The following is a 27,307-nucleotide window of genomic DNA, read 5'->3' as shown; positions in this document are numbered from 1 at the left end:
TAATCATAGTCTAGGTGGCGTTGTGAAAGTCCCCGCTTGCCCCCGTAGACACTAGCGCCACATTTCCCTCTAGGGTATTTATTTAGAAACTCTATGCGACGGGTTGTACAAAAAGAGATTACCGTAGTCGAGTGTGAAAATATATATGCACATAAAAATGGCTATATTGACTACAAATTTGTTTTGCTGTTTTTTTGTGTTTGGCTACGCTTGGGCAACGATTTAGGCTACCATTTCTCTAACTTTGGGCTACGCCGCCTTGCCCGACCTGGCAACACTGCGCTGCTGCGCTTGTGCTGTGCAGTGCCGATATTTTTGGTCCATTTAGTGAGGCTGCATATTCGTTTCCAGTCATAATATATCCCGATATATCCTACATACGAACTTAGTCGGCTTGCTTTTGCTTGTAGGCGTTTTTAAAAGATGGCCATGGAGGTGGACGATGATTTGGACGCGGACCAGTCTGAGCAGCCAAGTTCCACTAGCTCTGCCAGGGGAGACAAAAAACGGTTTGAAGTCAAGAAAGTGAGTCATATTTCCTCGCTTGGGTTGACGTGCTCGTTTTGGTTTGACTGTACACTGTTCTCTAAATAGATTTTTCTTCTTTTTTAGTGGAATGCAGTTGCCCTATGGGCCTGGGGTAAGGTTTCGAATGCGCTGATAAATGACAGATGGGCGTTTTGAGGCATAAGTGCTTAAAGAGTTTGTCTTGTTGCAGATATTGTCGTGGACAACTGCGCGATCTGCAGAAATCACATTATGGATCTCTGTAAGTTCAAAATACGCCCGCCTGTGTACTTTAGGCTTCCATTCGTGCAACTGCTGATTTATAGCCATTTACAGGTATCGAATGCCAGGCTAATCAGGCTTCGGCAACCAGCGAGGAGTGTACCGTAGCTTGGGGAGTATGCAATGTAAGCGGTGCTTGGCCACTCCGGGATATAATTGTGGAAGTAACAGAAAACAGCACATCGTAATGTCTTTAACCGTCGCGTTTGTCTCCATTGCAGCACGCTTTCCACTTTCACTGCATCTCCCGGTGGCTGAAGACGCGTCAAGTTTGTCCACTTGACAACAGGGAATGGGAATTCCAGAAGTAAGGCACTTGTATCACTCTCCAAGCTTCTTGCACACGCCGTGGTTGTTTAGTGTCTATGGTGTCAGTGGCGTAGCTAGGTCGTCTGGCACCCGGGGCCCACAGGTCTTCTGCCACCCCCCTCCCCGGGTGTAGCCGGCGGAAAGGGGGGTGTCTTCAGATGTATATGACACCCCCCCCACTGGCCCCTTGCACCCGGAGCCCACGGCCCCCCGGCACCCCCTGTTGCTACGCCACTGTATGGTGTTGGGCTGCTGAGCACGAGGTGGCGGGATCGAATCACAGCCACGGCAGCCGCATATCGATGGGGGCTAAATGCGAGAACACCCGTGTACTTAGATTTAGGTGCACGTTAAAGGACCCCGGGTGGTCGAAATTTTCGGAGTCCCCCATTACAGCGTGCCTCATAACGAGATCGTGGTTTTTGCATGTAAAAACCCATAATTGAATTTTGTTTAAGCTTCTTGCAACTGACCGTCATAATCGAACTAAGAAAGAAAAAACGCTAATGCACGGTATTATCAGAAATGGGCATCAAAGGTTGCGAACCGAGGTTTCAGTCATACTTCCGTCTATTGGACAAATACTGCATAAAAAGCATTTTCGTTAAACATTTGGCTATGTGCCCCCTGCCCTTGAAAGCCACCCCGCTATTTTTTTTCTTTTGTGCATGAAGAGAACCAACTTTCATTGATGAGCAGTTCTAGCTGCTGTTGTGCTTTATGGCTGCAACTTTATTCTTATGCTACTAGACTAAGTGTCGCATGTGCTGAACAAGGTGTGGCTGCAATTCAATTGCAACTTATTTGAGCTGTGCACCTGCATTAGTGTCTGGTACTTCAGCAATCTGTAGCTGGGTTAGTCGAGTCTACTTCAAATACTTTTTTGCTCGCGCTTGTTCATTATACATGATACTTATAGCCAGGTTAATTTAATGCATCTGTGCCTTCACAGTTGACCAGCAAAATGAAACTGCATGCCGTGATAGCGCAGAGGTTGTGGCTTTTTGGTGCCGAGCATCAAGTCTTCAGCCCAAGTACTATTAATCCTTGAAGGACGAGACACAGAAATCAACTAAAAGAAAATATAATTTGGCAGAAGCTTTTTGAGCAATAGGAGGGAAGCACCAGACAGAAAACTGGAAGTGGGCTTCACCCCCAAGTCGTAAATTGAACCGAAATGCTTTACTTCTGGCTGTAGTACTACAATGGAAAAGCTTGCTATAACATGTAAATTAGCTGCAGTGGTGTTTAGAGAGCAATTAGCTGTCAACTGGAGGAGGCTAACTTGCATGTGTATTCAAACATTTCCTACTGCAGTGTTTCTCTAGGAAGTGATTAAATGAATACCATTAAGCAGACAATTTTTTAATATCTTCAACTCCTAGAAGCACACTAAATGTGGAGATTTCAGTCCAATTACTATTAATCCTTGAAGGACGAGACACAGAAATCAACTAAAAGAAAATATATTTGGCAGAAGCTTTTTGAGCAATAGGAGGGAAACACCAGACAGAAAACTGGAAGTGGGCTACACCCCCAAGCCACCTATGGCTTCGTTGGGAACATTTACAGAAAGCTCTTGTCATATGTAAACCATAGGTGTACATTTCATTTACATCACATGTGGTACTACTGCAGCCATAGATCTTGCATCTGTCTGTCTCCTATGACAATGCTTTGAAAGGAAAGTGAGTCACATGGCAAACTTCTTCCTTGTACTGTGTTCCTGCCCTAAACCCTCATATGACACCAGCTGCTTGTTGATCAGTGTTGGCCAAAGGCATTTAGCCAGCAACTTCCTGCTCAATACCGAAACTCTGCAAGAAAAACATTTTTTTCTGGTATGTTGCCTACAGGCAACACTTGTTTATAGAGGGAACAGTGAGCAAACCTATGCACACTGTGACTTGTCTTTTAACAAAGGCAGTCACCAAGGGCAGCAAGAAATTTCCTTACACCTCGTCAATGAAATAGTAGCTAAATTAATGAAACATATGAACTTAGTGTGCTCCCAGCTGTTTCTGATGTAAAAATTGTGAGCATGGTGTTGCACTGCTTTTTGTGCACTGCTTGCACTGCTTCTTGTGCGTTCTCCTGCAACACTGCAGTAATAGTTACACAACTCATTTGTGTAAGCATGCAAGCTAACCTCTCCGGGCCAAGTGCCCCATAAATGACACTCCACCATACAGTGGCTAATTTTGGGCACATAGCGATCTTTCCCATAGACAGTCCGTGACCAGGAAAAGAAGGAAATAAAGGACTCAAAGTTTAGATTTCCCTAGGGTGCTTTCATAAAAAAGATACATTTTCCAATGTAGTTAAAGTAAGGCTTTGATGTCAACAGCAGGAGCAACAAAGTTCAATAACCTCAGTTGACTGCATAAATGAACACGTTTTGCTGTGCATACTGCTCTTGCCAAGTAATTTCCAAGAGGCCATTTTGTGTGCGAACGAAAATATTTTATTGCGATAGCGTTAAGGGCCCCAGTCACAGAAAATCCGGTTTCGGCATCGGTGTAGTTCTGCGAGTGAAAATTTCTGTATATGTTTAGGTATATATGCCACGCTTTGCTATATGACATGTGGTATATGCGTATTATGTTTCCATACCATTCTGTCACTAAAGTTGCTCATACCTTGTCTTACATTCTTGACAGAGCTATTCCTCAGAATTTTGAGAATGACAGCCCACAAACGTCACAAAACAAAACACCGACCGCACATGCCTTTTATGTTAAATCTCGAAGCTCGAAACCTCAAAGCAATAACAGAAACCTGAAAATGGTGTAATTTTTTTATGTAGTTGTGCACTACTTGTGGGATCAGCCCATGCAAGAGGCTAAGTTTCTACCAGACAGCTCACTTTGTGCACAGTGTTTGCCACCAGTGTGTCCCGGTAAACATTACGGTTACATAGGCTGCAGTTCCCAGGAAGCATGAGAAGCAGTTGGGGATCTTTGAATGCTATCGTGTTCCACTCTTAAAGGCAAAGCTTAAGCATTCTCCAATTTTTCACCAAATGAATTTTTGCAATGAACACCATCAGTAGCACATTTGCCAATATTGCCAGTAAATAAATCCTTGTTTTCATAATGCTTCATGCGCATCTTTCAATTTGCAGTTTGTTTTATATATACATTTCTGCATCTCCACCAAAGTTGAGTAAATGGAAGCTCATTTCAGACACTGTCTATTGATGGGAAGGAAGCAGTCGTAATTTGCTGCACAACTTGATTTCTGTGGCACGCTCGGCAGTTCTCGCGAGACACTACACCAATATACCCGAGCAGTTGTAGAAATTGCATTCATGACTCTTTTTCTCTGTGCAGGTATGGGCACTAAATGACTGGGCTTCAAGGCTTCAAAATTTAAGCAGTGTATGGTTTGCTGCACTTCATAATAAAATATTCAATGTTTCTACTGTCTTTAGAGTGGTATTTATTTCGGTGCTTCTGCTGGAATAAAACTGTCAAAATGTGCAGTGCATGGTAATGCTTATTTTTTTTTATGTGCAGAGCCTTTCACATATGCGACGGTGAATTGGGAAGAGTGCTCATTCTTGGCATTCCAATGTCCAGAAGAGGATGCAAGATGTTCGCTGTAGTGAAACTTGTCATTTTATATGGGTGCACACATTTCACAAGGGATCCACAAAAATAACTTTCTTACAAGCATTTTTATTTGTCAAAACTAAATCCGCTGCACAAGCAACGTATTGTAACCTTCAGTTAAGGCTACACAAGAGCCCATGTTGAATTGCGCATAGGCTCACCATTCAACAATGAAAGCGCAAAGCTTCAGGAGCAAGCATGCCAGCACTTTTTTTGCTCATAACCATTTCTCTGATACATCCACAGTGAATTTGCACTTAGTGCTTCATTTTCAAGATGTTCAGATGCTATATCACATTGAGTATGCAGATGCCTTCTTGTATCATGTGCAAGGGCAGTCATCCAGCAATGACTTCTTGCTGAAGCAGTGTGCACAGATTTCACAGGGCTGTCTACACCAAGCTGTTTACATGTTATGTCTCTTTAGTTCCCATAAGTATTATAAACCTAGGTTTACTCCTATTAGACTATTTGGACATTTCCTTGGGTTGCCTATACTTTTCCACTATATTAGGAAATTACTGCTACCGCAAGGTTGTAAAGCCAGTTGGAACTATGAATGTCGTGTGAAATTCCAGCACGAATTGAAATTGGCAGAGTTCTGACATGATCTCGTTTCACTGGTGGTGTCACAAGAGCACAGAGATTGTCGCACTAACCATGGGGAAACACAAAGTGGGTTGACTGCATTTATAAAACAAGCAGTGCAGCCAAATTGGTCACTTGCAAGACCTCTGGCACCAAAAAAACTTGTATTGCCCAATCTGTATTTGGTCCGAACAATCAACTTCTATTGCTTTGTTCTGTACAATTGTATTGAGATACAAAGATGTTTCCATTGTTGGCTCAATCAGCATGAGGCCACACAGGAAAGCCAAGAGACAAGCTGAGACTGACTAGACGTTTCAAACAGTACTTGCAACGCAATGATTCCAACAAATTCTGCTCTTTGGACATCAAAGCATTACACTGAATGTGTGCCTTGTAAAAACAAAAAGAAAAGCTACTTCCATGTGCCGAGTACACAGTTCCTAGAAAGGAATGCCCCACGACACTTGCACAGAGCAGATTGGCTCCCAAAGTGTGCAATAATGCAGAAGCGGTTTAAATTGTCATTGATCAATGCCATGCCAACAAACACTACTCTTAAGAAATGTTTCGTGTGGCCATGACTATGCATTCAACATGGAAAGCAAAATAAAAAGTTGCATACAAGCTGCCCTGCTGGGCTTGTTAACTTCCCTGTGTGCATAGCATATGGGTGATACATTTGAGGTGAATAAGGTTGCATTTAGGCTTTGCTTAGCTTAGCTTTGACCCATTTATTTTTAGTGCCATTTCAAAAATGTGCCTCAACATAGAAGGAACATTAGAAACACGTTCAAGGAAGAGTGCTTGCCGAGAAGCCATAGCAGCAAGCAAACTCCGTTGCTCCTTTGGATGTTACAACAAGGACTGGAGACACCTTTGCATGAAAGCCCAGATGTTCACCCTCACTACTAGTTTTCAGTGCACTCTCTATGGCCTTGTGAATGTGACTAGGTTTTGCATTGCTTGGTCAGCAGCTGCTTTAAAATGATTCATCCACTGTAGTAAGCCAAGTAATAAAGGGCAACCTATGGCAACGTAGAAACGAACAGGCCGGGGTAAGTTAATACAGATCAAATAAAATGTGGTTCAGATGAAGGTTTATCTATCAATACAATCTGTGGCTGTAATTTAAGCCTACATGATCTACAAATCTACACAATCCTTGATAGCACATTTTAAAGTGATCTGAGCTTGTAAATGGATTTGATGAAAATATGTGTGTGAATGATTTGTTACTGAGCCTGTTTTTCATAAAGGTAAAAGCTTGCGTGAAAAACTAGCCATGGTAATTATTTTGTAAGTGCTGTAACTTTTTGCCCCCTTTATAAAGCCCCGTCAAATTATGTGACACCCCCACAGCACTCTGAAAAGCAAACTATCTAGATCTACTGTTCAATTATGTGACACCCCCACAGCACTCTGAAAAGCAAACTATCTAGATCTACTGTTCAGATTGAATCCGCATGGACTGTAATAAATTTTTTAATGCAATACGCTGACTCGGTTGCTGTTGGGGACAAGCACTTAAAGTCTGCCATTGTTATGCCAGTGTGAAAGTGCACAGTACATGAAAATCGCTTTGGCAGCCACAAACACCCTTAGAAGGGACGCTATCGAGGCTCCATTTCAACATTTCATGAAAATAATAATGATACAATAAGTAAAATGCCTTTTATGCAAAATATATATAATAACAAAATAATGTACAACCCTGCTTAAGATAGTTGCATGCAACTTGCCTTTTTCAACATCACCCATGCACAGACCTTTATGTTCCACAGTCAATGCATTCCTTTCTGGATAAGAAAATCAACCAGCATGTAAATGCTACTTATCATATACCTGTGAAAGTGCCATCCGTAATGATTTTTCATTGTAGCCCTTTTATCCCACATTGCATAACCTTCCCAGCATTAATGTGTGGTCATTAACTATATAGTTCTTTCTCCTTCATTGAAGTATGTGCCCCTTCACAATTGAGATGCAGCTGGCGTGGGTGATGGAATTGTGCTTTTCTGACAAGATGTTCAACAATCCACCATGCCTGCTTGTCCAGAGAACATCATTAAAGTCTGCAGCTGAACAGCCTGTACCTATATTTCATTTATTAAAATTATACTATCTGTTCAAAGGAAAAGGTCATTAGCACAAGGAGTGATATTCACACTGTTCAGCAAACAAAGTATGCAGTCCTTTGCAAAGCAACAAAGTGCTCATTTTTCATCAACAGGCGTGTAAAGACTGGTCACAAAACAAGCACATTCTGGGTGTTCCAGGAAGAAGCACCTATGCAAACAAACTCTTCAAATAAAGGCACAGAGCGCGAATTCCAATGGAAAACAACTATGGTGGGCTGCACACAGAGCTGCCATGACAGCAGCTGCTCCCTTGGCACCGCCGAGCCCTGCACTGACGCACACTCCTTTGAATGTAGCAGGTGCCACAAATGGCAGATAAGGACCACATGCAGGCTGTGTTGTTGATGTGCGTCCCTTAACCGTGACAAAACAGTGACTGCACTGTGGCTTTGAAACTCTCATACTGCGCACCACCACAGTACTGCAGCTACTGCATTGCACGTGCGTGCAAGTGTGCGAGGCAGCGCAGAAGAATAATGCAACCGTTGTGCAAGTCAACTGTTACAAGGGTGTCTCTTTCTTCACAGGAAGCACTGGCCCCTTCACTCCTTCCCTGAAGTTGGCCACTTTGCTGTGCAACTGATCGGACGTGGAGCGCTTGTTTCCTTTACAGTTGGGATTGGTAACAATGCCATTACGCTTTGGCCGTGCATCCACGGCCATGACGGGAAGGTCTGGCAGCGGGCCCCGGCGTGGTGGCACAACAGCTGCCGGCGGCCAGCTGCAGCTTGGAGGACTGGACGGCGAACGACCCTCGCTGTTGAGGGGTGAAAGAACCCGGCTGGCACGGTGCCGTGAACGTGTGCATTGCTGGATTTGCTGGGTAAAGCTGAGGCTGGTTGGACCAGGCTCTGCTGAGGTGGGGACACCAGCATTGTGTTGGGAGCGAGCTGTTGAGTCGGTCCGATTGCTCGATGATTTCGAGTCAGAGCGGGTGGATGCAAGTGAACGACGTTTGCCACTCGTTGATTCTGGAGACTCTGGGCAGAAGAGTGGGGCAGCGCATGGTGCAGTGGAAGCAGCAGAAGCAAGCGATGACGTGCTGACAGAGCCCAAGGCCTGAGCTGAGCGGCCCAGCGCCAGGCTTTCTTCAAGGAATCGAACCACGTTAAGGTGCCCCGCCTTGGTCGCAACGCGCAGCGGAGATCGGCCACACTGGTCGGCGTGGGAAGGGTCAGCCCCATGCTCAAGTAAAGCACGCACGACAGCTTCGTGGCCTTCCTGAGAGGCAATGCCCAGGGCTGTGGCACCTTCCACACAGATGTGGTCAACCTGCATAAAACAATGATACCATGCTTTAGATGTTTACTTGTGCCTCTTGGGTAAATTTAGGCTGGCCCGCTACTGGCTGAAGATAGCGACCCCATTTAGAACACCTTGTTCTTTTCTGGCAGGGCACCATGATAGCAGTGAGGCAGCCAAGGCAGACTCTGTGAGGAGCGCCAACATTTATGCAAGTACTGCATACCTCTTTTTGGCTCCTGTTCTCTGAGGTAGAGAGTAGCATCATTGCAACGGCAGGAATGTGCTTCAGCATTTTCAAGCAGCTATAGGAGCAAACAAAATCTACGTTAGGAGCGCCTACTCCTGCGCTTGGAGCAGGTTGCCACCAATGCACACATGGAGAAACAAAATCAAGTGTTCTCTTAAGTTTACATAATCATTTCATAAGAACTATGAACAAAAGAAGTGATTCACCACAACAAGTGACCCCCAGCAGCAGCAAGCCTAGACTAAAAACGACATGCAATTGTGCAATTGCACAAGTTAATAAAAATTAAAGGAACACCTTAGAGAGACACCAAATCAGCTTACTCTCTGCTACTTTCTTCAATTTTGCAGTAATAAGCAGATTATTAAAAGAAAAAAGAAGATACGGTTTATCCCTCTTTGATACGAATTGGTAGAGCACGAAAGTGAAACGTTTCTTCACATAAGCTGTTGTATGTTTATTTCGTGAATTCATGGTACGCTGCAGCGAAATGCACACAATGTCCGGGCCGGCGACCGTATTGCAGGTTTGCTTGGAGTGCAGCGTCCTGTTGGCGAGTGGTGTCCTGCTGCTGAGTCGCTTTGGCATTAGTACGAAAATTCAGGTCCAGCTCCATAGTGTTTTGGGCAGCCAGTTGAGTTGTGATGAGCTCAGCTTCAGGAATGCGAGTGGCAGAATTCGCAGCGTGCACCACAAACATGTGAAGGCATTCTGCTTCACGCTGGTGTGTCTCTCACCGTACCAAAGCGAGATTCGCCGATTGATCTTGTTGCCTTTCTGCACCGCTTATAGCGCAGCAATTTTCTTAGTTGGTGCCATCGCAAGCAAAGCAATATGCAGTGTGTAAGCACTGCTGAGGCATGTTGAAGTTACACTCCATAGGCGACGAGGCGTCACAGGCTTATCAGACGCGAAAGACAAACCATGTGCGGAAACTGCGTCGTCAATTCGGCAGAAGGCCTACACCCCATACACTAGGCTAAAATGCATTGAAGCCTCTGCTGCGGTGAGACTACCAAAGCGCTTGCTGTTGGCGCTCGTTAGTGCCATGATGCAGTACTTCGCTTCACCACTGCTTGGTGGTGCCATCCCTGCCAAAAGAGACCATATTTTACGCATTCGGGCCGTCACATCCATTACAGGAAGTTTATTGTGCCCCTCGGCATAAAACACTTCCATGTTTATGCCGGGTAACAGTCCCAATTCATAAATTTTGCACCGAAACCCAAGTACCGGTACGTCAGTGTGACATCATGACTTTCAAAGTACTTTTTATGTATTTCAGCTGTTGTGGCTCAGTTGTCCAAGTTTGTCAAGTTCAGTCTTCGGCTCTTCTAAAACACAATGTAGTCCAACTTTACCGATAAAACGTTAACTAGGCCCGAGTAGACGCTGTCCGTGATGCAATGGCAAGGTGGTGTGGGAGCATCCCCACCTGTGCTTCATTTTTGCATCTTTTCTAGCTTACCAGGCCTCTTTTTATGGTAAGAGTGATATTGCAGCTCAAATTCTTTTTCTCCTTCGGTGTTCTTTTAAAGGGGCCCTGACATACTTTTTGAACATAGTATAAAAATGCTGCCGATCTGTTAACAAGGCTCCTGTAAACATGCAAGCCAAATATTATTGCACTGCATGTAGCAGAGAATTTACAATATCGTTTTAAAATAGAGAAAAATTGCTTGCTCTCGCTTCCGTAATGTCATCATGCAGCATCGTCAAAAGCAGTTGGCCGACTAACGCTAATGGCTGAATTCGTGATTACAAAAACATTCTCAGTAATGCACAATTGCTAATTATGAGTTAAATAAATGAAAATATATACAGTTGCCGACCGTTTATTCGGACCTCACGGGGACTGGGGAAATGTCCGAATAAACAGGTGTCCGAAAAAGCAGATTAAGAAAAAAAAAAATCCTTTATTTCCACGCACTTATTCGGGCTCGGCAGTAGGCTTGAAGAAATCGTGAATGCGCCGTTGCACACTGTTCTGTTTGCGCGCAATCACATAAGCCTGAATCTCGGAGAGGGTCGTACGGTGTCGTACGGTCACTATAGGCAGCTGAAAGCACAGTCACTGCTTGTACACGCTCTGCATGCAACGGCAGCGTTGCACATGCACAGCTTTGCACAGCGTCATCGTCCGGTGGTGCCGCAATAACCTGACGAATGATCTCGCCGTCATCGAGTTCTGCGCATGCCAGTACAGCAGTGTCAGCACCAGTGAAACTGTCAAATGGGATGGTGTCCGGTATCGCAATGCAACCACTGTGCATGTCTCCGCAGAACATTTTCGGCGTCAGTAGGGAGCACATCGGAATGCGACAAATCCTAGGCATCCCGGCACCCGCTTGCTGGCATTCCCCAGCGCAGTCTGCGCGGGCACTGTCGGCGCCGTTAGACACTTGACGCGATGTTTCCGTATGCCGCGTTGGATCACCGCAACCTCGACACAGCACACAAAGCAAACACCACCACGCCGTCACGCCGACACCAGTCGCACAAACAAAAAACGTGGCCTACTCCCAGCGTCGTTATAGCGTCGTGTGCGAAGAAATAAACAAATCAGCTGCTGGATTGTCTTGGCATGGCTTACTAAGCTGAGACCGGAACTGCTGTAACCACTCTAGCGAACCAGGCAGAAATGATGATGATGACCAGGGATTTGCAGTAGTGCCACTTCGTGGAGCAGCAAGGAGGCTCCGTTCAAAACAAAAATGGCGTTCAGCAAGTCGAACCATGCATCGGTCAAAGTCAGTGCATGGTGCTCTCGATCAACTTGGCTCAAGGAGTGTCCGAAAAATCAAACGAGAGGTTGCAAGGTGTCCGAAGTTTCAGTAGTTGTTATACATTATGGTCTATGGGGAGAATGGCGGTGCCGCGAAGCAGACGGAATAATCGAGCATGTCCGAATTTTTGGAGTCCGAAAAATCAGTCGGCGACTGTATGTCAGCAATCTCAAAAAGACAGCAAGATTATTTTATATTTGCACTGCACGTAGCTGCATCTGCTGCACGTGGCCTCTGAGATGACAACGTTTTTCTGTGTAGCGCGGTCTACTACAGCCGCCATGGGTTGCCATGATGAGCCCGTTCGCCGCCGCAACACTCAACTTTTGGTCGGGGCTTCACCTTCTTGGTTTGCCCGCTCTGTAGCTTCTACCATGCTAATGAGAAGATCGGTGCGATAAATCCGCTTATAGTTGAAGAATTCCAAAAACTTTTGTGGCACGAGGTTTGTAGGACAACATAACTTCAATAGTGAGGCCATTCGGTGATTAGTTAGAAAAGTGTTTTAGGGACCCTTTAAAGGGCCCCTTGCCAGGTCTGGCCATCTTGAGCTGACAAGCGCTGAACGTACAATGCGTGCCAACAATCGTGCTTGCAAAGAATTGCATCGTGCTGCGGAAAGGCCTGAAATTGCAATCCGAACGCCATTTCCTTCCTCACTCGCGGCGAATCCGCCTGGAGAGGGACAGTGACACAGTCGGGCTCCTGCACCTATGTAACTGGGTCCACAGTGTGACGTTGCTCGTGGTGACACATGACTTCAAGAATTATTCAAGACAACATCTGTTATCTGTGCAACGTGTTGCTTGAATTGATAAATTGAAGCTTTGAGAAATAATAAAACACACAAACAGAATGTCTGCGTGTTTTTATTTTACTTCGCACTGAAGCAAGAGAGATGTACTTTCGCTTCGTCTGCTTGTTCCCACGGTTGTGCAGTCAAGTGTGCAGGTACTGAAACTATGCCATTTTCTACCATGTTCCAGCGCATGATCCCGCTCTGCGATCCACTTGTTCTGCTTCAGTATTCATGTAGCACTGAATTATACCACTAGTCATGTTTCCTTGTGCACAGCACGCAAAATCATGCGCTGCACGAACAAGACAACAGCTCGAGTGCGGCGTGGTCAGCGGAAATGCGTAGCACAGGAAAAAAAATTTAAAAAGGCGAGGAGGAAAAAAAATGAAAGCGGGGCCTGTGACGTATCAGTCACGTGATCCTCAAGGGCTAACATGGGAGAACACAGAAAAGGAATTTCGCTTGCAAAGGCTAGACGGGGCGAGTGGAGAGAGCGTCTTGCTTGGCAGTGGAGCCCACCTGCTGAAATCATGGGTTCGCGGCACTGAAATATTTCTATCTCGGCTGTTAATGAGCCGATTTTAAATTTTTTGCTGCAGAACACTTCCTAGAGGACACATAACAACTTCTAGCGTATAACCAAAATTTGCTATGGGGCCTGGGGCCCTTTAAAGGACCACTTCGCAAGCTTGATATTCTGGGCATTCCGATTCGGATTCAAGGATCACAATCACTGGTACGATCACATAATGTTCTTAATTAAGGTAAAAGCCTTAGACGGCTCATGGGACGAATAATCCCATGTTCGGTGTATGGCACCAAAATTCATAGGGAGTCGAACCCTCGACCATTGGTGGGAGTCGAACCCACTACGTGTGGTGTTAATTAAGGCGAATTTATTTAAGACCCATGACTTCTGGTGGGATTCGAACCCTTGACCTGTGGTGGGAGTCGAATCCACAAAATTTGGTGTTGATTAGGGCTAAGTAAACCATCTCTTTTCTTTATAAGAAAGCATGAAGCCGAGGCAAAGAAGCATCAACACGACTTGAAGTGTTAATTAAGGTAAATCTAATTAAGGTGCAGTTAATTAATATAAAGTTGATTAAGACACTCGAACCCATGACCTTTGGTGGGAGTTGAACCCACTTCGAGATATGGGCGAACTAGCTATATCTCCAAGTAGGATTCCAATTGACATTGTGAAGGTCGAGAGTAGAACCCCCAATCTTTGGTGCTAATTAAGGTGAAGTTCAATCTATTAATTCAAGCTATTAAACTGGGAAGGCTTAGGGGTAAGGATTGACGACGAATATCTCAGCAACCTTCGGTTTGCCGATGACATCGTTTTATTCAGCAACAATGCAGACCAGTTACAACAAATGATTGAGGATCCTAACAGGGAGAGTGTAAGAGTGAGATTTAAGATTAATATGCAGAAGACAAAGATAATGATGAATAGCCAGGCAAAGGAACAAGAGTTCAGGATTGCCAGTCAGCCTCTAGAGCCTGTGAAGGAGTACGTTTACCTAGGTCAACCAATCACAGGGAAACCTGACCATGAGAAAGAAATTCAAGAGAAGAATAAAAATAGGTTGGATCGCATACGGCAGACATTGTGAGCTCCTGACTGGAAGCTTACCATTATCATTGAAAAGGAAGGTGTACAATCAGTGCATTTTACCGGTGCTGACATATGGAGCAGACTTGGAGACTGACAAAGAAGCATGAGAACAAAGATCGCGCAAAGAGCGATGGATCAAAGAATGTTAGGCATAACGTTAAGAGACAGAAAGAGAGCGGTTTGGATCAGAGAGCAAACTGGCATAGCCAATATTCTAATTGACATTAGGAGGAAGCTTTAGCTCGGGTGCTCCATCTAAATACATGTAAAAGGAGAATTCATTTTTCTCAGCAGCCACAGCACCAAATTCGGTGAGGTTTGTTGGATTTAAAAGAAAAACTTAAAATGTAGTGACTGTTGGCTTCGAATTTTTTATTTAGAACATCAATTTTTTATTAAACATTGGCAAAAACCAAAAATTGTCAGAAAACGAAATTATCAAGTTTACAACTTGGTAACTCAGCAACTAAAAATGATATCACAATTATGTGAATTACATCTGATAGTACATCTAAAGCGGACAAAATTGATGTCACACATGAATATCAAAAAATTTAGTAATATGGAAATACAGCTTTTGCAGAACCCTTGTACATGACGTAACAAATTCACGTAAGATAAAAAATGACATATCTAATTTGTCCGCTTTCGATGGTCTAATGGATGCTGTTTACAGAACCGCAATATCTGTTTTTGATGCCGAGCTATTTATTTGTAAGCATTGTGCTTCTATTTTTTCTCAAACTTTCAAACTTTTGAAAATTCTTTTAAATTTGGGCCCTTAATAGAAATTCTGCTTCCAACAATCACTAGAATTTACGTTTTTCTCTCAGATGCAGAAAATTTTATTAAAATCTGTCCAGGGGTTATCTCTGAAAAACGTTTTTGCATTTTACATGTATTTGAATAGGCCGCGTCAAAGTTGGGCCCGAGCTAAAGCTTCCTCTTAAGAGAAAAAAATGGAACTGGGCAGGTCATGTAACGCACAGGTTAGATAACCGTTGGACCATTAGGTTTACAGAATGGGTACCAAGAGAAGGGAAGCGCAGTCGAGGATGGCAGAAGACTAAGTGGGGCGATGAAATTAGGAAATTCGCGGCCGCTAGTTGGAATCAGTTGGCGCAGGACAGGGGTAAATGGAGTCGCCTTCGTCCTACAGTGGACATAAAATAGGCTCATGATGCTGATGATGATGAAGACGAAGTTAATTAAGGCACTTGAGCCAGTCGAACCCACGACCTGTAGAATTAATAATTAAGGCATTTGTACCCATGACCTTGGGTGGGAGTCGAACCCACTTGGAGATATGGGTGAACCGGCCATATCTCTAAGTTGGATTCCAATTGGCATCGTAAAAGTCAAGTCAAACACACTAACTTTGGTCTTAATTAAAGCGAACTGAATTAAGCCACAGTTAATTACGATAGAGTTAATTAAGGCACTCGAACCCACAACTTTTGAAGGGAGTCAGACCCTCGTCCTTTGGCGGGAGTTGAACCCACTTGGAGATTAGGGCGAGCCGGCGATATCTCCAAGTTGGATTCCAATTGACATTGTGAAGGTCTTGAGTCGAACCCACGATCTCTGGTGGAAATTGAAACCTTGACCTCTGGTAGGAGTCGAACCCATGACCTTTGGTGTTAAGGTGAAGTTGATTAAGGCACAGTTAATAAAAAAAGAATGCATTAAGGCACTTAAACCCACGACCTTTAGTGCTAGAGTGAAGTTGATTAAGACACAGGTAATTAAGGTAAAGTTAATTAAGGCACTCAAACCCACAACCTTTGGTGGGAGAAAACAAGTAATAGGAAGTAACAACACATTAGAATGAAAATGTCAAGTAATGTAATGAATGTCTCGTGAGCGGGCAGGCTTTCACCTTCATCCTCTTTAGCGTATTCTAAAAGGACTGTCAACTTTTAATCCGGTAGCATTAAAAGGACACTAAAGGTTAATATTAAGTCAACGTGGACTGTTGAAATACCACCCCGGAAACTTCGAAACGCTTGTTTCATGCGAAGAAAATTATTTTAAGAGAAAATGCATTCTGAAGCGTCTGCGTACCTCTAGCGCAGTTCAGATCGCCCGCCCTCCGATCGAGGAGTGGTGATGTCATGATCTCATAGTGACGTTGCGCCGTCGGTTAGTAAAACGGCACCCGCAGACGGTGCTACGGCTTTTCTGCGCAAAACGCAAACGTGCGGCCACAAACAGAGCCAAGACGGAGCCAACAGCAGCGCGAAAGCGGAACTATGGTGGCTAGCGGAAGGGAAAGTGCGCAGCGATAAGCTGGTTCTTTATTTTATGATGCCAACTTTGACGCTCGTTGCAATGGACGACCCTGACAATGGCCCATTGGCTCGCGATGCTGGGCTCGACTTCAGCGATTTAAGCACTGATAAACATGACCTGCTGCTGAGGGCTCACGCTGCCGGTGTCATTGCATACTACTACGACGGCAATTGTATGTCATGGCTGTACATATTCGCATATTTGTAGCTTTTCCTTCGTGAAAACCAAATGCCGCACTCACTGCCCAGTCTTTGACCTGCAGTTGTTCTAGCGCTTCGGAGAATGCAGGCAAGACCAACGGAACAGCGCTACTGGAAAGCATTGCTTTGAAAGGCACTCCACATGATTTCAGTAAGTCGGCGTTGAACTCGTAATTCTCTGGACGAAAGTGCAGTGAACACACTATGCGATTTTTCGGCTCTTTGCCAAGGCGCTGTGGCAGAGGTATAGCACTTAACCACTTCGAATGGAGAGGTTCACTCGTTGGCACAAAGTGATAAGTAACGTTGGATTCACCGCTGCAACTGCCCTTGGCCAAGTTCCGCGGACCGTTCGCGCATCACACGACATCATATGGACGTGGCATTTTTGTTGCTTGTTCCAAATGCAAGTTTCGCGAGACAGCAGAACCAGCGCAGCATGATACGATAAGGAAACAACTGAAACTCCAAAACGTGCGCGGCGCATGGTCGAGAGCGCAGAGTCGAGCGAAAATGAAACCTTTCGGCCACCCATACTACTGAAGGGTAACGTCAAAATGTTATTTTTTCTTAGAATCAAACAGAAGTAGACAAGTAGCATTTTCTTCCGTCTTATAACCTAATGAAATTATCTTTTTAATACGAGTAGTTGAGTACTAGTGACATAACTTATGATGAGGAGTGCCTTCGTCATCAGGCTAGCACCGGAATGTCACTCGGGGGTCTCAAATCGTGTCATGCATTTACCTAAATTTCTCGGTTACTAAAGCTCTGTTCGCGATTATATTGGCGCCTTAGACATTCTAGAGCATTGCTTTATCACTTTAACTTGACTTCATAGTAACCTTTAGTGTCCCTTTAAGGAGCCTGTGTCACAGAAAATCCGGTGTTGGCGTCGGACGTCGATTCAGTGAAAAGATTTTCGAACCACCCATACCCACGCCCTCCAATGTGACGCAAGGAATTTACTGAGCTAATGAAGTTCTCAAGCTAAAATACATGAAAAAATCATAAATATGACTAAACACCCTACAGACATGACAGCTATCGGATTGTAATTTGACTATACGAGAAAACATAATTCTGTTATGCAAAAATTCAAGGAAACCCCTTTTCCAGCATTTCTACCATTCATAAATCAGCTGCAGCAACTGCCATTTGCGTGCGCCAGCACGCAGGTGTCTTGGGGGCCACAGAGCAGCACGGTTCCTTGCACTGCCTCCAGCTGGCACCGTCACATCGCAGTCCACGCAAGAAGCCGCATTTCTCCCAGAAAGCCCGCCTTCGTGCAGAGAGTTCCACACCAGCGTTTCGCGGTAAACATTAAACATTACGGTTACACAAACTGCAGCCGCTGCGAAGCGTGCGAAGCAGTCAGGGATCCTTGAATGCTATTGCGTTCCACTCTTAAAGGCGAAGCTTAAGCGTCCTCCAAATTTTTCTGTCAGTGATATGCACTCCCAGGACAAGACTTAAGAAGAAGCTTTAGCCTGGGGCCAACTCCCATGCTACCTATTCAAATACGTACATGCAAAATACAGAATTGCTTTTACGACGCAGCCGCAGGACCAATTTGAATGGAATTTGTTGTATTTAAGAGAGAATGTTACAGTCTAGTGACTGTAGGAAGCAGAATTTTGATTTAGGTCCCGGATATGGTACGTAAATTTCCAAAAATCGTTAAGAAAAAGTGGAAGCAGAAAGCTTACAAATCCATAACTCTGCTCTAAAAATAGATATCACAGTTCTGTAAACTGCATTAGTTAGAGCAAATAAAGTGGACAAATTTGATATAGTAATTTATATCTTACGTGGACACAGTTGGGGATTTTATTACAATGATAATGACGGTTTTGCAAAAGTTCTACTAACATATCAATGACGTACTTGAGAGCGATCAATTTTGCCCACTTTAGATGTACTATTAGATACAGTTTACAGAATTGTGATGTCATTTTTCATTACGGAGTTAAAGTTGTAAACTTGATATTTATGGTTTCTGATATTTTGCCATGTTGATCAATTTTTATTATAAAATCAACAGCCTAAATCAAAGATTTACTTCCAACAGTCACTAGATTTTAACCTTTTCCTTTAAATGCACGAAAACTAATCAAATTTGGTGCAGTGATTTCTCCTTTCCTATGTATTGCTTTGCCAAGGACACATGTATTACTATAAACATAGTTGACAAAGAGCATGAACCGTGATCCAATACCCAATCACTGTGAGAATGTTCATAAAGTGCAATGCTAAACTCGACAACCTCAAATTCTCTTGAAAACAATTCATACGGTGCGATGAATAAAGTTACAAGCAAGCAATAGGAACTAATAGTGGACACTGCTCAATATTTAGTCTACAGAGCACCATCATGCATGAGCCCTCGATGTATAACTACTGTGTGGGCCTCCAGCATGGCCACCTAATCTAATGTAGCCTTGCTATAGCCTCATGGCTGGCATGTAAAAATACTAAAACAGGATTGCATTGGATTTCCTCGACTGCCACAACACCTGTCACACTGACTGCAAAGCCATGAATGAATGCAACTGCACCACGCACCGTACTGTATTGCACGGTAGCTTCCCAACTTTTGCACCACCGACACGATGTTGTGGCACAGCAACAGTGAAATTTAGGTAAAAAGGCTACTTCCGGAGCAGTGTAAAGCAACAAATTTCAGTTGGTGCAGATCAAGGCAGCATTTCCACCACTCCATTGGGCAAAGCTGCTATAAAATTCTGTCGTCTTTGAAGATTTTCATTAACTGGCCTTGGCAAAAGCAAAAAAGCAAAAAAATAATGATACACTGCTCCCATTGTCATGCTTCACAAAAGCTACTTTGAGAAAGAAATATGATTAGCATTAACAAATAAAAACGGTGATGCTTGTATACATAATGTCATCCCTTGAGCAACTACAGTCTACTGCAGGTGCTTGTACATGCACTGACTGAGCTGTGAACCCTGCCAGTGGCCCAGCACTGGAACACATTGAATAAATGCGCCATGAAGTGGCGCAACTTGTGAGCCTAAACGGCTGACTTCACCAGGCCCAAGGAACATTTGCACGGTTTCTGTTAGTGCCAAGATGTCTGCACTACTCCAAAGGTGTTAAAAGTCACTTTTGTTGTATGTTCTTTACCAGTGCACTATAGAACACTTCAGGTTTTCATTCTGTAGTTACATTCAAGTGTACTAAAGAGGATGAGAGGAATTACATTGCTTGATAAAGCAAGTTTCAGGGAAACAATGAATTGCATGAAACTGAATTGTTCAGTTTAACGTCCCAGAGCTGCACAGTGGGCTAGGAGGGAGGACGAAGTGGTGGGCTTCAGAATTAATTTTGACCACCTTTATCGTACACTCACAGCAAGGTACATGAGCTTTTTCTGCATTGCACTCCCCATCGAAATGTGGCTACCAAAGTCAAAACCTGTGCTCTCCTGCAGAATGGCATAGCCACTGGGCCACCACTGCTGGCAGTGATGACAATTAAGTTTGTCACCCACCTGAGCCCCTCGCTCCAGCAAGAGCCTGACCACGTGTGCCTGTCCCTGCCAGGCGGCCGACTGCAGGGGTGTGCGATGGTCGGCATCCTCAGCATCAATCTCTGCTCCACGGCTGAGCAGCAGTTCAACCAAGTCAATATGGCCCTGCCAGGCAGCTACGTGCAGTGGCGTGCGGCCTTCAAGGTCACCAATCTCAGGGTCAGCACCCCGAGCCAGAATGTAGTCTGCCATGTCAACCCGCCCCTCCAGGGCTAGCACATACAGTGTCGAGCGGCCATCTGCATCTTGGTAGTTGACGTCTGCATTGTAACTCAGCAGGGTGTGCACCTGTAGAGGACCGGTCACAGATAAGTGTCAACCACTGCTGCTAAAATGGCAGACATGGCCATCCTGGCCCTGGCAAAAGGCTTGACACAATTGTACACTTCAATAAAGAAAATTAGGGAAACATTCTTGCATGATGAATGAAACCATCACACTGGTCACCAGTATACTGATTTTCCTTCCTCTTACATAATGGCTGCACTGTCAAACTTAGTTCTGTAATCTACCATCTGTTTCGCCCAAGCACCAATATAATTGCACACTGCTAAAAAAAAGAAATTCTGGGGTTTTATGCAAAAAAAAACCACAATCTGACTATGAAGTACGCCATAGTGGGAGAGACTAGATTAATTTTGGCCACCTGGGGTTCTTTATTTTAAATCTAAGTATGTAAGTGTCTTAGCATTTTGCTCCCATGGAAATGCAGCTGCCGTGGGTGGGAGTCGGCCCGCACCCTCTCAGCAGTGTAATGCCATAGCCATTGAGCTACCACGCCAGGTTCACATTGCCAAGTGCCATCTATCAAAAAGCTGCTATCAGCACCATAACAAGTAAGAGAGACATAGCCAACTCTCGCTATTGTGGTGTGTTGTTGCTAACCCACTCCGTGGAAAGTGCACTTACAGTTTCCTTGTGGCCCTCGAGGGCGGCCACCCGAAAGGCGGTGCGGCCATCGTGAGCCCTGTGGTCCACCAGTGATGGAGGGTGGCCTCCTAAGTCCAGCATAGCACGCACAGCTTGTGTGTGCCCTTCTTGTGCCGCCAAGATAAGCGGTGTACGCCCCTCGTTGTCTGTTTCTGAAGCCTGTGCACCAGCCTCCATGAGCAATGTGCAAACCTCTGCATGACCCTCCAGCGCAGCATAGTGCAGCGGTGTCCAACCAGCATTGTCCCTGCACATTGCGCATCACCTTAGCAATGGCAATAACTTGCTTTTAACAGTTTTTGGCCACATTTGAATGCAATTATAGGCAGAAAGAAAGAACTAAGTACAGGTAAAGCTCAAATGAGGTGAGCAATAACCATCTATACCTTCACTGTTTTGCACTGCCTATAACCATGAGGCAGCACTTACTGACTCGAAATTTATTTTTAAAGGGCAACTCCGGCGATTTTTCGATGTAAGTGGATGTCAATGAAAGTCGCTGGGTACGTTCCTCTGCACACTTCCATTAAGTCCTCAAAAACGCAGGTTTGAGAGTTGCGCAGGTTTTTTACAAATGAATTTTGTTAATTCCCTGAAACCAACTGCTCCTCAATTACTGGTCACATTGTGTTATGATGTAAAAGTCGGCATACGCAGAGCACGCTGGGAATTAATGGCAGACTACAGTGTTGAAGAGCCGGTGATTTTGAGCTAGTGTTTGGCATGAGAAGTTTCTGTCGCGAGAAGTTATGTTCCGTGTGGATGGGCAAGTGATGGGTGGCAAATGGTGTTGCATTGTTGGCTGCATGAACTTCAGCCCTTGCCAGCCGCACACATAGTTTGAGGCAATGTTGATCGAGTTCAGCTGAGGTTAGGCCTATCACTCGCGGAGTTCATGCGTTTACTACTGGCAAGCTTGAGCAACTGACCTGAAGCTAATTAGGCCATTAGGATTAAGAAAACTGCTTTTGTAGTTTAGTTTTGACCATATGGATTTGAAAACAACTATTCTTCATTTCGTGCAAACACAAAAAGTGAGAAGCGATGACATGGCACACTATTAACATTGGTATGTGGCCGTTCTCGAAGGCTGCCAGTCAGGCTCGTGTGCTAAATGTAACTGCGCACATGAGCGTATTTTTACATACTGTTACCCTGACTCATTATTTAGCTTTAGAGGTCCGTTGTTTGCCTCTTATTCTAAATGGGGAGCAAGCACAAGCCCCTAGCTTTGATAGAACAGCTTAAACAACCGCCTCGTTTAGCTGCCACTGGTGTTATTACTGGCATCAGCGTTTCCACGAAAAATCTACGTGTTCTCTAAATGAACGATAATATGCAAAAATCATTAAATGGGTCAAATAATTGCAATTTTCGGCCAAAAATCCTGCATACAGATTATAGCAGTTTCCGGTTGCTTTACTATCTCAGAATGTGCCGAAAAACGGTTATCCTCATCAGCGCAGTATACATGCTAAAAATAGAGTTTTTTCACAAGCCGGTGACTCCGCACAAGCGAGAATGTCTCGATTTCCTGCAGCTTCACTGCAGTTCACTCGTACGCAGATGCAGGGGGCAAGGAAGAATTCCGCAAGCTGACTAATGTTCGCAGTGATAAGAATCATGCACAATGCAAAAACAAGGCAGCAATGATAGATATATATTTTTTTAACAGCTGCCGCAACTTTCACATGTCATTTCGCCCAGGGCCCTATTCGCACCATTTCTCTTGGTGCTCATTTCGCTCAAACCAGAGGTTCGCTTCTGGAGACCTTGTTTGGCTTTCCTATGCGCCGGTTATGTGATCGCTCCGCAATTTTTTCCAGGCAGTGTTTGGAAACACCAGCACCAGGGGGTGTTATCACGGGCAACAGCCAGGGCTTGACAGCTCAAAAGTGGCTTGGAAAAACAAAAACAAACTTCCAGCTATTGCCACAGGACAAAGCCGAATTGAAGAAGAAGGTCCAACGTATGCTGCAGGAGAATTTTAGTTACGATAGATTCAATATGAATAAGATGACACACTTCAGAACTTTTGGAACTGTTTTTCTCAGTTTGTGTTTTTTTTCACAAAAGTTCGTGATTGCAGTCGAGCACGAAGTTCTCTGGGCAGGCCCGGGACGCTTTTGCTGGGAGTCATATGGGAAGCGGCTTTCTCGCCATTTTCCATGAGCGCTAGATGGCTCTTACAAATCAAACCCCCAACGCAACTGTGCATCCCGGACCCTCGCAAATGACAGACACGCGCCGCCAAGACCTTGACAACATGGATGTTCAAGACTCCGCTGCTCACAACCTCACGACACCAAAAGGACCCAGCGACCAGAATGCCGGGACAGAGAGCCAAAGTCAAACAGATGGGGATTGGCAGACGGTCCTCACACTTCGGCAGAAAAAAAAAAGAATGCAAAAGAGAAGAAGACCAGAGCACTGGGATATTCGGGGACCTTGAAGAATCAACAAGTTTCTGCTGGTCAAGCAACCGGAAAATCTAAACACAAACCAGCATACAGGCGGTTACTCCCTCCCCCCCCGCCAAAGGACGATTTCAAGATGGTGGTGCGACCGCATCAAGGGCTACCGATCAAGAACCTGACTAGTCCACTACTGGCGGATGCCGTGATTGCTGCATGCAATGGGCAAATATCTGGTGAGCAATTTCTGCTCAGAATCAAGCCGGGCTCCAACATCTTTATCGTGGCTACGCCGCACCAGACAGTGGCGGACTGCGTTAGATGTATTACCATGCTAAACATCAACGGCCGGCCTCACCGGTCAACGCCTACGTAGCGACAAGTGATGGGACAACCAAGGGTGTCATTCACGGCTTGGACCTGCACACGATGCCTGAAACACTGAAAGCGAATCTATGCATACGCACGCAAGGGGTTGAAATTCTCCAAACGCGCATGTTCCGTAACACTAAAACGACCGTTATCACCTCTTTTGGAGTTATTACGCCATGGTACATATACTACAATGGCGGAGAACTTGCTTGCTATCCCTACAACATTACCACTCAGGTGTGCAAAGTGTGTCACCAAATGGGTCACCGATCGGACGTCTGTCCCCAGCCAGACACTCCAGTATGTCGTACATGTGGACAACGGGACCCTGTAGCCGGACACGAGTGCACTCCCAAGTGTGCAGCCTGTGGGGAGGGTCACATGACAGGAGACCCAAGTTGTAAGAAACGTCTCAAACCCCAAAGCAAAAGAACGCCGAGGACTGGCGTTCAACGGACTACCCGGAAGAACAGCTCAACAAAGCCACCTCAACGCCTACGTTAGTTCAGTTTTGATGATGGAGAATCCGCATCGGATCCCTCGTCGGAGGTATCAGGGACTCGCCATCGATCCAGGTCAAGATCGTGGACCTGAAAGAACTCCAATGCCAAAAACCCACCTCATTCCCAATCACCAAAGTCGCCTAAATTGGGGGCTCTCGGCATTGTGACCAGGCAAGCGCCACAAGATAACATGGGAAGCTGGGCAAGAGTCGTTTCTCCTACTGCTCCTGTAACAGAAAATCCCGAATATCAGAAGATCATTAATGAAAACAAGCTTCTCCGCAAGAGCTTGGCAGAAATTAAGTGAGAGTTGGTCTCCCTCAAAGGTAGTCAGTGTACCAAACCGAACAAAACAGCACATACTAAAGCAGCAGGCACGCCTCTCGAGGTTATAACGACGCCGAATTCCATGGAGGTCACACTCCAACAAGTTGTGCATCAATTACAAACTATGCAAAATTTTCAGCAGCAGATGTACGCAGAATTTCAAAGCCTAAAAACTTACGTCAATGAATCCGTGGCCAGTGTAAAGAGCGCGGTTCGTAAGCGAGCCAGCATTAGCCCCAGTGCTCAATCTAACCGCCGTCCACGACCCATACCGACCTCGGACAGCGAAAGCACTATTCATGGCAAGTAGAACGCGAGCACATCACGAATATCTCGAAATTCGGCAATGGAACTGCCGCACTTTCCACAAACGGGTGGCAGCTCTACAGCAATACATTAACACGGTGCCAGTCAAACCTGATGTTATTTGTTTGCAAGAGATCGGTAACAAGCTGGTCAGATTGACTGGCTACTACACGATATCCCACCCAGACTACCCTAAGGTCGCGACGATGGTGCTCAAGGACATAGCAACCAGTATAGATTATCTGGCAACTCGCAGCATCAACCACCAAATCGTAACAATACTACCACAGAAGCGTAGCAAGGCAAAAACCATAACCACGAACGTGTATAGCCCACCTAAAAAAAGGAGGGCCAATTTTGAGGCCCTCATTCAGTACGTCATGTGTCACTCCAGCACCCAGGATAGACTACTGCTTCTTGGGGACTTCAATGCCCCTCACACCAGCTGGGGTTACCGAACAGACACCCCCAAAGGCCGGGAGCTCGAGCGAGCGCCCGAAGCATATGATCTCCCAACTCATCATTCTCCCTCAAAACCCGACGAGATTAGGTAACAGCGTCAGTGCAGACACCTTTCCAAGTCTCACATTCACAAATAATGTCGACGAGGTATTCTGGACCAATATAGGAGAGAATTTAGGCAGTGACCATTTTCAGTGACGCTGTGGCCAGGTGGTAATCACGAACTGGGTAAATTATCGCAAAATCCCCATGCCGGAGATATCACCTGAGAATGCTGAAGAGTGGGCAACGCACATACGAGACGCTCAGAAAGCAACATTTAAGCAGCTGGCGCTCACAGCGGAAACGCCGGTAGTTGACAACCATCTGCTACATATGTGGGAAGCCAGAAGGGGGCTAACTAAATGATGGAAAAAACAGCAACTTAATCGCAAACTGCGCCACAGAATTGCTGAAATATCCGAGCGGGCAAACGCTTACGCACAGAAGTTAGAGGCAGCGAGTTGGGCGAGTTTTTGCGACTCACTTCGCGAATCGTTACACACCTCCAAGACATGGGCGATACTTCGCAGCATAATTGAACCAGGAAAAACCAAAACGGCCAATAACTGCACCCTTCAAAAACTTGCCAGAGAATTTTCAGGAACAGATCAGGCCCTCCTCACTAAGCTTAAAGAGAAGTACGTAGGAGCAGTAATCACACCCCCATGCACCTTGCCATACCAAGGGCAAGAAAACGCGGTGCTAGACGCCCCGATAACTAAGGCAGAACTCTTCGCGGCAGCGCAAGCTGCGAAGAAAAATACTGCTCCAGGACCAGATCAGCTCACAAATGCTATGATCCGGAACCTGAGTGACAAGAAGTTATGCCTGCATTGTAGTAGTGGCCATCTGTTCCTTTAGCAATTGATAAATAACTGATGCAATGCTATGAGTTCGCAGTAACGTACGTGCGAATCACGCTGCAGCGCGAGCTTGTGCGCTGGTCGCTTGATGTAGCTTTTAATGACAGCGCTCGAACATCGATGTGTTGCAATCAATACTACTTTGCTGCACTGTCTCAACATGCTGGCTTGAGGTCAAGGATGATCGAGCACATTTAACTCTCTAACCTGTGCTGCTCGTAGTGGGGTAGTGAATTGTCACCGAATCAGCCCGACCATTTGTGCTCATTTTCACACACCACTTCGCTCGGTCGAATTGTCAATTGTCGCTGTGGCCGCGGGTCTCGAATCGTGAATCACCAGCCATGCCTGCTGCTATGTCGGTCTGCCGTTGGGACTGTAGGTGCAAAAGACTGAATTTTAGAATGCAGATAATCAAGCAAGCTTCAAGACAGGCGAAGCAGTCGGCATTGCACGAAGTTTCGCGTACCCAGCGCGACGAACTGCAGCTATCCAGCGCACCCGACGCTCCGCTTCGTGAGGCCTTGAAAGAAAGCAGCAGAATCTGATGTTGGGATTCAGGCCTTCTTGTTCATGGCAGCCCACGACGCAGAAGCAACGACGGTGACGCTTTTTCGAGGCTGAGCTAGATCTCTCCGGATCGGCGTCGTCGATTCCTTCTGCTTCCAGCATTACGTCTCACGGAGAGTCCGTTTTCATTAAACTATAGGCTGCAGCTAGCTCACAGCATCGTCTGCGTGGTCTGTGAGAAGTGACGAGCCTTTTCGCACTCGCAACAGGGCAGAAAAAAGTGCGAATCGACGCAAAACTTGGGCTAGAAACGTGCTTCGCCACAGCCAGGGCTCAACACTACCCAAGCCGGTACTACCCAGATAACGTTTCGCGCGCCGCCACCAGGCGC

At 45.4% G+C, this 27,307-nt stretch overlaps 2 protein-coding genes across 3 annotated transcripts in view; one reads left to right on the top strand and one right to left on the bottom strand.

Annotated features, from left to right (window-relative positions):
- Positions 1-269: 269 nt before the first annotated feature.
- Roc1a (Regulator of cullins 1a) lies at positions 270-4,526 on the top strand. Its single transcript, XM_075688063.1, has 6 exons — positions 270-525; positions 613-640; positions 719-769; positions 844-914; positions 1,011-1,096; positions 4,431-4,526. The coding sequence occupies exons 1-6, from the start codon at positions 424-426 to the stop codon at positions 4,441-4,443; spliced, it is 351 nt and encodes a 116-aa protein (XP_075544178.1). The 5' UTR covers positions 270-423; the 3' UTR covers positions 4,444-4,526.
- Positions 4,527-4,758: 232 nt separating this feature from the next.
- The window catches only part of LOC142578633 (uncharacterized), a 174,054-nt gene continuing 151,505 nt past the window's right edge, over positions 4,759-27,307 (bottom strand). For both annotated transcript variants that reach the window (XM_075688061.1, XM_075688060.1), the window contains 3 exons: positions 21,097-21,364; positions 20,149-20,475; positions 4,759-8,713 (listed from right to left, as the gene is read on the bottom strand). In XM_075688061.1, the coding sequence (XP_075544176.1) occupies positions 7,943-8,713; positions 20,149-20,475; positions 21,097-21,364 (1,366 nt within the window). In that variant the 3' untranslated portion in view covers positions 4,759-7,942. The remainder of the gene's footprint in view (positions 8,714-20,148; positions 20,476-21,096; positions 21,365-27,307) is intronic.

This window comes from Dermacentor variabilis, chromosome 4 (assembly GCF_050947875.1).
Source record: "Dermacentor variabilis isolate Ectoservices chromosome 4, ASM5094787v1, whole genome shotgun sequence".
Lineage (NCBI taxonomy): Eukaryota > Metazoa > Arthropoda > Arachnida > Ixodida > Ixodidae > Dermacentor > Dermacentor variabilis.
The sequence above is the reverse complement of the archived record's forward strand: the minus strand, read 5'-3'. Positions and strand labels throughout refer to the sequence as shown.

Bases quoted from the DNA above. Each gene is read 5' to 3' on its own strand.
- Roc1a (XM_075688063.1), top strand. From the start codon at position 424: ATGGCCATGGAGGTGGACGATGATTTGGACGCGGACCAGTCTGAGCAG. The intron at 641-718 runs GTAAGGTTTCGA...GTCTTGTTGCAG, and splicing joins AGTTGCCCTATGGGCCTGGG to ATATTGTCGTGGACAACTGC. The intron at 915-1,010 runs GTAAGCGGTGCT...TCTCCATTGCAG, and splicing joins TAGCTTGGGGAGTATGCAAT to CACGCTTTCCACTTTCACTG.